The sequence below is a fragment of the Oculina patagonica genome, chromosome 11, assembly GCF_052425735.1.
Source record: "Oculina patagonica isolate OP01 chromosome 11, crgOcupat, whole genome shotgun sequence".
NCBI classification, from domain to species: Eukaryota; Metazoa; Cnidaria; class Anthozoa; order Scleractinia; family Oculinidae; genus Oculina; species Oculina patagonica.
In genome coordinates this window covers 22,767,397-22,780,326 of record NC_135768.1, presented here as the reverse complement: position 1 = coordinate 22,780,326, position 12,930 = coordinate 22,767,397, and the positions used below count along the sequence as shown (strand labels likewise).

Here is a 12,930-nt window from a genome sequence, read left to right as displayed (position 1 = left end):
ACCCCCCCCCCCCCGGGCACAAGAAGTGTACAAGAAGAGTATTGACCTAAGTGACAATTGGGTTGAATTTGGTCGACTAATTACTACAAAAAGACTTGCCCAAAGACCGAGTTTTTTACTCTTCCCAACTCCCCCTCCCTCCCCTTTCGACGCCTGCTACGCAGGCTAAGTTTTTTAGTATTTTACATAAACTTTCAATGAACATTTTAAATTCTGCTTTAGTGCATCTTTTTACGTTTTATTATTTTTAATGTTTCGTTGCAAAAATAAATGGTACCACTTGCTGAAATGATAAAAAATAAGCACCCAGCGTCGAATAAGCGCCCACTCTAAAAGTTTTAAAATCAGTGCCCAGCGCCTTTAATTGAATAAATACAGTAAATAGACATTCCTTTCACTTATCAGGCACTCACAAAAGAAGAAAAGCTGTGCCAAATAGTCCAAAAATATGGTGTACACCACTGCATGAATTTGAAAACATGCTACATGTGAGTGAAGCAGTAATTTTTTATGTTATATTTTTTGTAAACAGAAATTGGCTAATCTACATCAAAATTGTCGTCCTGCATGACTAAATACAAGCGTTCCAACATTTTATTACAAAGATCGCAAATAAAACTGAACTCTTTTACATTGTAGCTCAATGTTGGCAAAATATTTCTCCACACTTTTTTCATACATTTTCAATAAATTAATTCTCCTTTGGAGAATTATTGATTTCCTTCAATTTGGTGCAACTTTAGGTGAGGAGAATCTAGGCTTCAGTCACTCGGGGACACAGGGTAAGCATGAAATGCGGAATAGTTTCGACAAGTCTTTGTTCTTACAAGATGCACTAAACTCAAGATTTCTTAGTGTCATCTGGTTTGGCTTTCTCTGTTTTGTCCTTTTCCTGGGCATTCTTATCTTTTGTATCTTTATCCTTACTCTCTTTGCTTTTATCTTCTTTCTTGCTGGCCTCGTCTCTCTCGGCATCCCTGTTAGCCACTTTATTATTGATCAAATTGTGAAGAGCGATCACAGCACGAACAAGGGACGCCACATACACAACCAACATCTGATCATTTGTTTTTACCGACAAAGACTTGACAAATTCCTCCAGACTTAGGTTTGGCAGCAAATTGAACACGTCTTGTAATTGGTAGATAATTGTGTGATTGACAGGTAGTTTACCAGTCGCTACTTTATCCAGATAATCTCTGATGTCTTGAAGACGCGAGTTAAGGCCTTTGAGTGACAGAAGCTGGTTTGTGATGCGCTGTGACAGTGTCCCAGCAGTTAGATTCTTTATATCTCTGAAAATAACAAGCAAAACAATACACGTCAATCCTGTTGGTTTTACAGTGCGAATACTCGAACCGGGACAGTTGGAACAAAGTTAACCAATCACAACACTAATTGAGAACAAAGAATGGCGACCTTTTTTAGAAATGGACCAATAACGTCCAAGACCGCAAACAATAGATTTGCAACAAAATTTAAACAGTCAACAACGTTTGAAACAGTTGCGGACCTCTCAGGAAACTTGCCTTGTATTTGATTGGATAGTTTCGATCCTAAATTTTCACTGACTGCACCGAATTTTCAGTAGCGCTCGAAAAACCGTAATCAAAAGTTGGCTTTCACAGGCTGCAAAATTCTTCAAAAGAAATTTTCTGATAAAATTGTATTGCTCTTCGTTGGTGATAGCACAGTAAAGAATAACGAAGGACGCTTTTATTCACGACAAGCGCGAAGACGTGAAGCGAAGCGCGTGAGTTTACAAAGTTGTAACAGTAGATAACTGACAGAAAATGAGTCCGTGAGCAAACAAGCGAAAACAACATTCGACCTGATGTTTACATTTCACGTGGCCTCAAATCGTGTCAAAAAATGTAAAGTGGTAACTTGTGGACAGTTATACGGCATTGACCGACGATATAAGTATTCTGTTTTCGTGAATTTCAAAGTCATACGAAGGTGTAAAAGCAATTTGTTAACATTGGTGAGGAAGTGACTCGCATCGATTTCAAGGCAACAGACAGAGCAAAGCTACTGAAAAGCTAGAGCGAAATGAAAATAATTACGGCGTGAATTCGATTTCACAGTCTTCATTTTATTTCCGGAGTGAAAATTTTCAAACAAGAGCGAACACAGTGTGGAATATTCAATTCACAACTCCTGGCCGTGAAGAGAAAATTCACGGTTCGTAGTTTGATTTGTAAACTTTTTGCGAAGATGATATTGTAACATACATCTTGTATAACTTGTCTAACTTTATCTATCTACGATCTCTATCTACGACCTCTTGAAAATTAAGGATCGAAACTAACCAATCAAAAACAAGACGAGTTTCCTGAGAGGTCCGCAACTATTTGCAACGTTGTTGAGTTTCCAAATTTTTCTGTAAATCTATTGTTTGCGTTCTTGAACGTCATTGGTCTGTTAACGAAAAAGGTCGACATCCTTTCTTCTCAATTAACGTTGTCATTGGTTAACTTTGTTCCAACTGTCCCGGTTCGAGTATTCGCACTGTAAGATCTGACATCAACATACAAATTATTCCTACTGGTCTCCATACATCTCGTTTTGTAGTAGTAAGGAGAATTTGATCAGCCCTTAAAATCAGTACTTTATGTTTGATGTAAAATATCAAACACTAGAGACAGTGTTTCATTGGGATATCCAACGCAGGCTTAACGGTGAGAAGAGAGTTTTGATCAAATTTGAGGTTTTTGGATAGCCGATAAAACACTGTCTCCAGTGCTTGATATATCTTCTAAATTGAAACAAAAAATAAGGAGTAAATGGAGAAATAATATCATAAAAATCTATGCTAATTAAGACTGGGTATTCAAACTTCCTTTGCAGTTATGATTTTCTCTGTTTTAACTTGATGAATAAAATGAGTTTGAGAATTTCAATTGAAATTCTGTACTAGTCACCAATCAAGCAGCCTTATTTTTATTTTACTAGCCTTGGCTGCTGGGCTTGTGGCGATGTTGACGTGTATATAAGCTTACTTGTAATTTAATACCTGAGTAAATGTTCAACTCCAACCTCCTCAGCCTCTTCTGCTCCTATCTCACTGGAAATGTGCTCAAATGTTTTTGTTGTTGGTGTCCCATCCTGAAAAAAAAAAAGTTAATTAGTGTTAATAAAATCTTCAAGCACAGTTGAGGCAGGTTAATACTACACAATTTGTGTATTAAAAAAATACTTTATTTAGAGAGGAAACAACATTTCTTGCTGGTTTTCATGCCGTTCCTTTACCCAGATCAAATTGGAATTTGAAAAAATTATGTTGGTTTTTCAGATGGGAGGAAAACCAGAGAACCGTGGGTAAAACCCTCGGAGCAAGGAAGAGAACCAATAACAAATTCAACGGTACATATGACACCAGATCCAGGAATCAAACCCCGGTCGCAATGGTGGAGGTGTGCGCTCTCACCACAGTGTCATCCCTGCTCACTTCTAATCCAAATTAACAGCTTTAAAATTTTGGGTTTGCAATACCTATTCAGGGTTCTTGGTAACATTTTGGTGGGGAGGTACATGTACATGTACATGGCCTCAGCAAGGGTGTGAATCATGAAACTCCTTCTAAATACTTAACTACAAAACACTTGCATGTAGAGCTTGAATTTTTTTCCAGAATGTAGTTGTATTGTTACCTTTTTCTTACTAATTTTTGTGTGTACTTAATTTTCGCGAAAATTCGGGAGGCGAATTTCATGAGTATTAATTTTCGTGATTGTAAGGAAAAGTAGAGCAACAGTGTATTCAATTTCGCGATTGTGTCTGCCTTATCATCGATCAATCGTCAGAGTAGGAGTAAGGAACTACTGAAAATATACAAAGGTCTTGTTCAATGTAACTACAACGAGCCTGCTAACGGAAACTTTGGTGACTGTATGAAAGAGGTTTTGGATTTATTAGGTAAAGAAAACAGTGATCAGAGGAAGGGTGCTAGACGAAAACAAGACGGAAAGATTTTTCAAGGGTAAATAGTTGCAGTTCCAACATTTAAAATTTTTATTGTTTTGATATATACAATATGGTATTAATTTTTGCATGTTTAAATTTCACGCAATTTTTTTCGCACTTAATAAATTTCGCGATTATTTTGAAAACGCAAAAATTGCAAAAATTAGTACTCGTGAAAATTAGTAAGAATAAGGTAGTTGAAAATTCTAACTGAAAGTCTCTTGATCAAAAGCTGCTTCTTCTCGAGTTAAATCATCATTAAAATTTTTACAAACTTACATCATGTACTTCCTCAACAGCCACATAAGCATCTGTAGGTAAACCAAGATCTTTAGGCTTTGCGTCGATAATAACAAGCACCTGATGACGACAAACACTTGTGCTTAGCAATCTGATAATGGTCGGCATTCCTGTCATCACATTGATTTGTACATTATACAAAGAAGGAAGTTAAGGGAAATAAATTATTTATTGCAATTATTGTGCTTTTCAATAACATGCAAACTCTGCTCAATCAACTGGTAAACCAGTTTACAGTTTTGGCTGTAGTCAATCATCTAAGCAGACCTTTCAGGAAACAGAAGCTCACTTCGACCAGGTCACATCCATTTTCTTTGTTTCCGTTTTTCAAGGTTTGTTGGTTCTAGCCATAATTATGATTGGCGGCAGCAAAAAAAAAAGCATTGTTAGTTAGGTTTTGAAATTCAAAGTTCATGTGTTACTGAAAAGCGCAATAAAGGTTAGTGTGACAGTTTTCTTACTGAGTTAGAGCAGTATCTCCTGATTAACTCGTTCACTTTGACATCATTGTGGTGAAGCTTTGGTCCAGTGTGGTACCAGCCAACAATTCTCTCCCGAGCTGTTAACAAACAAACAAACAAAACACTTATTAATAAGATTGTATTGTCAACTTCATGGTTTAGCTCAACAAAAGTCTCTCCGTGTAGCTGTCAAGTGGTTAGATCATCCAAGTGGTGTGAGGAAGGCCACAGGCTTGATTCCTGGACTCAAATATTTTCATTGTCCCATACTTGTGATAACAGAAAGTTACCAGTAGTGTAATGGCTTTCATACATACATACATACATACATACATACATACATACATACATACATACATACATACATACATACATACATACATACATACATACATACATACATACATACATACATACATACATACATACATACATACATACATACATACATACATACATACATACATACATACATACATACATACATACATACATACATACATACATACATACATACATACATACATACATACATACATACATACATACATACATACATACATACATACATACATACATACATACATACATACATACATACATACATACATACATACATACATACATACATACATACATACATACATACATACATACATACATACATACATACATACATACATACATACATACATACATACATACATACATACATACATACATACATACATACATACATACATACATACATACATACATACATACATACATACATACATACATACATACATACATACATACATACATACATACATACATACATACATACATACATACATACATACATACATACTTTATTATCTTTCCCCATGGGGCCTTTTCGAAGATAATATGCTACTAAAATCAATAATATTACATTCTATTAAAATTAAAATTTAGATAATCTAATAATAATCTAATTTAGATGATCACGAATTTAAAAACTCTTCAATTAATTTACGTTTCAATGCCTTTTTAAAAATTGAAATAGATCTACTGAGTTTTAAGTAAGGTCCAATAAATTCCAGATGGTAGTTGTCCTGTAATAAAATGTTCTTTGGCCAGTAGCAGTTCTGAATAGAGGAATGTTTAATTGTTGAGAGCTCCTAGTGGTACGTGTGCTTATGTCTGCACGTAAGCTTGTAATTCTACTGATCCTTTTAGTGTAGCAGTTTGGGCATTGTTCTTATTGTCCATTCTATTGTTCTCTTATAGGGTAGTGAGCTCGGGGGGGGGGGGTACTTGGGTAAATTTTTGTTGGGTATGTGCCGCTGGCCTCTCAGAACCCCTACCCCATTATAGTCTTATTCTATGGCCAATTATAGACCCCATCTTAGTCACTTTTGGGTAAATATAATTTTTACGACCCCAACTTAGTCACTTTCTGGGAGCTGTTTGTCAAATATTGAACAACAGCAATAAATACGGTAACATTTTTTTCGGCGAATATTTCCGTTCATAAATCACAACTTGTCAGATTTTCGTGCTCTCAAAATCCCGGAAAAGTGTGACCCCATTCTAGTCACCCTATAAAAAATGCTTGAAATGGCGACTCCATTATAGTCAGTCCAGTCGTGAAAATGCGACCCCATCCAGCGGCACATCCCCATTAGCCCATTTATAGGAAGTGCCCCCCCCCCCCCGGGGTAGTGAGGTATTCATGTGAGAACTTGCAAGAGCTGCTACCTGATCCAAAATTACAGTTTTCTCATAACATGAGTTTTCTTTCTCTGCTGTACTTGTGTTGTTGGAATTTTCATGGTGATTGCACCTCACCCCCACCCCCCCCCCCCGAAAAAAAAAAATTCGACAAAATTTGTTATGTCACTGATATGAGACAAACCCGATTTCAACAAATCAAAAACAAAGAATGTCAAACAAAGAGCTCTCTGGTCACCTTGGTCAAAATCTAGGTGTTTCCTTGCAAAACTTTGCCACATGTGTGTAATCTGCTACTGCTAATAAACTATTACCAACTTTGACATTTTATAGCACATAACCCAGAATAACCTTACCATTAACTTTCTTGAACATTGCATACATGTTCTCTAGGTAATCATGATCTAAGAACCATACGCTTGGGTCTTTTTCATCTTCATCAAAAGGAACTATCGAAGAAAAATAAATCTATCGTCACAGAAGATCAGTAGATCAAAATTGACAAGTTTTACACGTGCACGATCAACAGAACGACATGAACAAAAAAAACACATTTTAAAATGAAATTCACTCCGACTCGGCTGCATCATGCATATATCAAAAATGGAAGATCACTAAGTTAATAACTCCAAAGACAAAATATTACGATAGTCGCTTTTTCTCACCAGCAAAACTATTCGCTACGTCGAGGACACCTTTTCGTCTGGAACCTAACAATACTCCAACGACTCTCTTTTGGTTTCCAACTTTTCCCATCCGATAAAAGTGATCTACAACACTTAATAGCACAATTGGGTGGACGACCACTTTGTTGATCGGTTCTTCTGGTCCAGGCATTATGATGAACGAGCGAAAAATGAGGAGAAAAAAACTTCTTTGAAAGAGATTTTTCACTTCAAGATGGCGGGTGAGTCGACAAAAATCTTCTCTCCCCAGGTGTGCGCGGTTGAAAGTGCCCAGAGCATTGTGGGTATGAGAACTATTGGGAAGACACGCGTGTGTTCCACTCCTGGTTCCACTCTCCGCGCAACTTACTTCCTGGGATAAACAGAGCTAGAGAAAAATCAATTTTGTTTCCTCAACAGTATTTCATTTAATACAACACTTACAATAAGGAATCTCTATAATATTTCGAGTGCAGGAAAGTTTCAAAGTTAAATATCAGCAGCCAAAACGGGGTGTTAAAAAATTGGTGACTTCTCAAACTATGCAAGGACCACTCTGACAAACAGAAGCAAATTGTAGCCGGATCTTGGTTTAGATCAGGATCAGCAGTACACTTAATAAACAAACTTTAAATGCAGGGCTGAGCAAACAACTAGGGACTGTTATAAATTTATAACATCAGTCCCTAGCTGTTTGATCAGCCCTGCATTTAAATTGTTTGTTAAAAAATTGGTCTGTTTTTAAAACGGGGTATCGTTATGGATGTCAATTCTTTCTAAAACGGGGTGCTACTTTGGAGACACGGGTGACACATACCCCCCTCTCCCCCCCCCCCCCACCCCGGGTTATAGAAGCACTGTTCCCAATATTGTCGAAGAATATGACAGCGTTCGCAAATTATGCTCCTAGATTTCAATATTATGCTCACAAAATGACAACATCTCTGCGTATAACAGCGCAAAGAAAATTCAAAAGTAATTTATACTAAATATAAATAATATAGTAAATAAATGCCCGTGCGTACGGAAAGAAAAAGAGGTCTTGTAACTAGGCAAGGTATTCAGTAGGCAAGTCAAACTACTTCCGGTACTGAGTTCCCAGAAAACAACTTGCAATTATTCTAAGGCACCATAAAAAAGCAAGAATGATGACAAGAACATTGTCATTGTCATGTTGGCTTTAATGCTCCAAAAAGTGCAACAATCTTAGCTTCCAATTATGCTCAAATAGTGCTTTTCTGAAAAATAATGCTCGCTTGCTAGCACAATGGGTCACGCTCTTTCCAGGGGATTTCGCCGCGCTAGGGGGTTTCGTTCTGGCCTTTTCCCTGTTAACTACGCTCTTTTTCTCACCTTAAATAATGTAAACAGGAAAAGTTTGGGCATATGAAGCTTTCCTTGACTAACATGAAACATTTTGGGAACATGTTAGCGAACGGAAGTGATAAAATTGGGGATATGCCGAATTGTAATTGCGTCATTTTCTTGCGACAGTTAATATAAATTTCGTGTAGATCTTGTTTTACGCATGTCACTAGGAATATGAAAGGTTAAGAGTACATTTGACAAATTATTTACCAAAATAACCGAAAAGATGCGATCTCGAATTCAAAATTGAAAAAGCCGTATGCTCCGTCATGGTTGCCAAGGTAACGCATGACTGCCAACAAATATGCTCTGTCGGCTTCTCAAACTGTGATGTATGTGTTGAATATAACACATAATTTGCTTTTAGGGGTCATGAATGGTCCCTCAAAATTTCGCAGTGCTCGCAAAATTAGGCTTCTGCTCGGAATGCTCGCAAAAAATTTTTAGGTGCTCGTTTGCCCGTGGTCGCATATTTTTACAAGTGCTCGCATGCTCGGTTTTTAGTGGACGTAGGTTTTTGAAAAGTGCTCGTTGCTCGCAAGGCTAATTTTTTGTCAATGCTCGTGCTCGCAAAGAAAAACGCTGTGCTTGCATGCTCGAAAATGTTCGCAAAGACCATTATTAATTGTAGTTTAGTAGAAATTAAAATAGAGCCCTTCATGTTTTCCTGAAAAATGGGGAACTTGACTTCGAGTTCGCGTCTTTTCGTCCTTCGAACAATTATGAATCAAATGTTGGACTTTTGATGTAGAATTGACAGCGACAATGTTTATTTTGTTCAAGAAACGATGTAAAATAAAGCCACATTCGATAGGAAATAATTCCTCTTTTTCTGTCTTCTAAATTTCAGCATTTCTATGTAGTTTATCGCCATAATGTTAAAAAAAAATTTATAAGGGAAATAATTTGTTTGTAATTTTTACAACCATCGTCAGAAAAATCAAGTGGTCCTCGGCATAAGAGGATAATTGCCCTTGGTCATGATAAATTGATCTTGAATTCCTTGAAAATGAAATTCCTCTTTCACGTATTCTAAAGCAAAGCATTTTCGTTTGAATTCCATTCGTCAACTCCAACACTATTAGACAGTTTAACAGCCCATTTATCATTGTGACTTTGGGGGCCGCGTTTTACGTGACTCAGTTTTTGCTGAGTCAGGTTTGTTGGTGTAAATAGCTGTCCCTTTCATACATGGAAAGGCCCTATTCTCCCAGAGGAGACATAAGGAAGCAGATGATGATTCATACATGGGTGTTTATATATTTATGTTCCTCCCACGAGCGACTTCCACGTTTTGGATAACCTTGTAGCACGTATCAGCACGTATCATAATCTTTTTATTTTTCAAAAAATATTCATTTATAAAATATACACTAAAAAAATTATTCATGACTGTTTAATCAAACGTTGACATTTCCTTCAGCATAGCGGGGCTGAAATTTCATGTTCACGTACCGGAAAACTGGAAAGTAATGCTTCCCCGCTCTGAGTGTATATAAATAAGAAGACACCTATTTTTGCGCGCTCTATGATTTGACCTGAAAAACCCATACTGAATACAGTGGAACTTCGATATGACGAAGGGCTAAGAGACTGGCTAAACATGTTCGCCATAAGGACGTTTCCTTACATCAGGGTTCAGTTCTTTTCTATATATTTTACTATCACTGCGGCGAAGAATATCGTTCGTTATATAAACCGAGGCCTTCGATTCATTATATAGAGATTCTTTAAATCGAGAATTCAGTTTTTCAATTTGTAACTTGTGCGCAACAATTCAGGGACACTGTACCGCTCTCTGTGGAGCTAAGTCAGTCCGTATGTAAAAGTGTTTTTTTTTTTAGGGCAGAATGGAAAACCATGCAATAAAGATCGCGTCATACCTATTTTTGCACGAATTTCGACTTTGAAGAGGCTATTACATTGGACCACAAGCAATTTATGCTCTCAAAGCGACTAGACATGTACAATGGATTTCATTCTTAGTCAAGCAGTCGGGGGCGGATAGTCAAATGTGCATCATCATAGTGACATGACATCATCACGTATTTCTTCAAAAATAGTCAACCTTCCTTCGTGTTTCCATAGAGTTTTATAATACAGTTTGCATCAAGTCTGCGCGCTCTTATTGGTTAAAAGGCTATCAGAGCATAAAGTTGCAGAAAACGCGTTCTATTGTTTCGCGTGAGTTCATAAAATCTAGTTTAAAACAAGAGAGAATCTACCATCTCATTTGCTAATAGCTGTATAGAGGTTATTGACTTTTTCACGTCTTAACGAAGACGCAAACTGGCCGTATAAATGGTACAAAATCCAGCCAATCCCTCTTCGCGACTAAAACAAGGCCCGTATATAAATGGCTCTAATTTGTTTTGTTTTTTTCTAATAGCCCTCTCGTCTCTGATCGGTTGTTTTTTGCGCGCGAAATTCATGACAGCAACTACCAATCAGAATCGAAATGTAGGCTCCCATTAGTTACGTCATCAGATCTTTTTGCAATAATTCTTCCCCTCGCCCCACTCTCGGTGATGAATTATACGTTAGCTGTGATACTAAGTGGCAAGTGGGCCTGCTCTGTTGTAGATACAGCAAAGATGTCAACTTACAATTAGCATATCCGCCGTAAAAAACCTTGATACGTGAAGAACATACACGTTTTTGACGTCACAAGGGCGTGCCGCAAAATGGAGTCTGTTTGTTTAAGATATGCGGGCTCCGATTCTCAGAATCTTTTGCGATATAAAGTACCTTTTTGACATCATTCAAAAAACGGTATCCCCCTAAAATGCATGCCAAAGTAAAATAACAAGAAGAATGAGTTATTTAGTAAGCAAACTTGTTGCTTTTCAACGTTACAATTACTCTTAGCTCAAACTCGTAAATATTTAACAAAAATAATAGTTGGCGCCTCCCGGGTGGGGGGGGGGGGGAGGGGGGATTCATGTTTCCTTATTGCCAACAAATTTCCTTGTATTCCAGTGTTCTTCAATTTTGGTGTTACCTATTTTCTAAAATATGCTTTTGTTCCCGTGTTACCAGTTAAAATTTTCCTTTTGTTCCCATGTTCCCAAAAAGTTAATGGCCATGTTCTCTTGCTCCCTGAAACTCCTGGGGTAAATAGCACTTGTGGTAAATAGCACTTGTGGCTATATATATACAGGGAGGCTCCGTCTGAAAGGGGTATCTTTTTCAGGCTTCAGGTATATAAAAGGGTAGGGATTTCACAAGTTTAGTAAATTCGAAAGGGTAGGAATAAGATATTTAAAAAGGCCTTTAAATTAAATATTTTGATCAGACGCAACTTATGGCTATATCGTCTAAATTTATAAAGCCCTACATAAAAATGTCAAGAAAACGTCCTGTTTTAAGTATTTGTCGTGTTGTGTAGGTATACGAAAGGGGTACCTTTTCTCAATAAAATGTATACGAAAGGGGTGCCCTTTTGTAAAAATGGTATATAAAAGGCTAAGGGGTTGGACCTCGGGGCGGAGCCTCCCCGTATAAAACTTTTTTGAGTGCGCCCCCCCCCCTCCCCTCCGGTTGTGGTTAAAAAATCGTAACGTGAAATATTTGTTATAGACTTCACATTTCAACTGTGCCTTGATATGGGGTGAGGTTGTTTTTTTTTTTTTTTTTTTTTTTTTTTTATTTCTCCACTTTATTATTGAATTAATTACTGCAATCACACATTGCCGCGTAAAAATACAGAACTTGTATTCCTAAAGAATTGCGTGACAAAGGATGAATAGAGATTTTAAATTTAAACTGCTCACAGTGTTTTAATAACACACTAAAATTATGCAAGAAAAACTAACCCGGTCAATATATTAAGTAGTAGTTTTTCCTTCGTTTATTTGTTGATTATATTTACAATGTACCTTGAACCCCTCATTATTGTTCGCCAATAAGCTTTAGAACTTTTCCGCAATTTCACTGGTTTCGGTTTTAATTTCGCCGTGTTTGTGTTTTTGTGCGTATTATGGTGACCCCATGCGGTGCAAAAAAGGGCTTTGCAGCCTTGAACTTTACATCTAATTTAAGTAAACTTATTGATTTATTTAAAGGGATCAGAAAAGAGTTTCACATAATCTAGACCAATGACTGAGCAATAAAGGATTCAAAATGATCTATAAACACCACTTGGTTCGTTCAAAAATTGCGCAACTTTCAACAATGGTCAACAATATGCACTTAAAATTTAACCCAGTGAACTTCTTCCCACGAAAGTTCAACCACACGAAGACGTGGGCGCGCCAGTTTCATGCGAGAGGAAGCAACTCGTTGATAAATTTAGCCATAGTATTTTTACTTCCGGGTCACGTTTATTGTTGCTATTTTTAAACCGAATATGATGAAATACTAAGAGGAAATTCTGTTGTGTTCGTTGTAAAAAGATCTGTCGATCCTTTCTCGTCTAGGCTCAGAATTCCTCAAAATCTCCACTATCAAGTCGAGGCTCTTTCCGCCGGCCA

General features: G+C 37.1%; 1 protein-coding gene across 1 annotated transcript; it reads right to left on the bottom strand.

Annotated features, from left to right (window-relative positions):
* Window positions 1-489: 489 nt before the first annotated feature.
* LOC144630700 (26S proteasome non-ATPase regulatory subunit 7-like) lies at window positions 490-7,894 on the bottom strand. Its single transcript, XM_078489077.1, has 6 exons — window positions 7,091-7,894; window positions 6,782-6,874; window positions 4,728-4,825; window positions 4,246-4,326; window positions 3,017-3,108; window positions 490-1,295 (listed from the first exon to the last, which is right to left on the bottom strand). The coding sequence occupies exons 1-6, from the start codon at window positions 7,260-7,262 to the stop codon at window positions 842-844; spliced, it is 990 nt and encodes a 329-aa protein (XP_078345203.1). The 5' UTR covers window positions 7,263-7,894; the 3' UTR covers window positions 490-841.
* Between the last annotated feature and the right edge of the window lie 5,036 nt (window positions 7,895-12,930).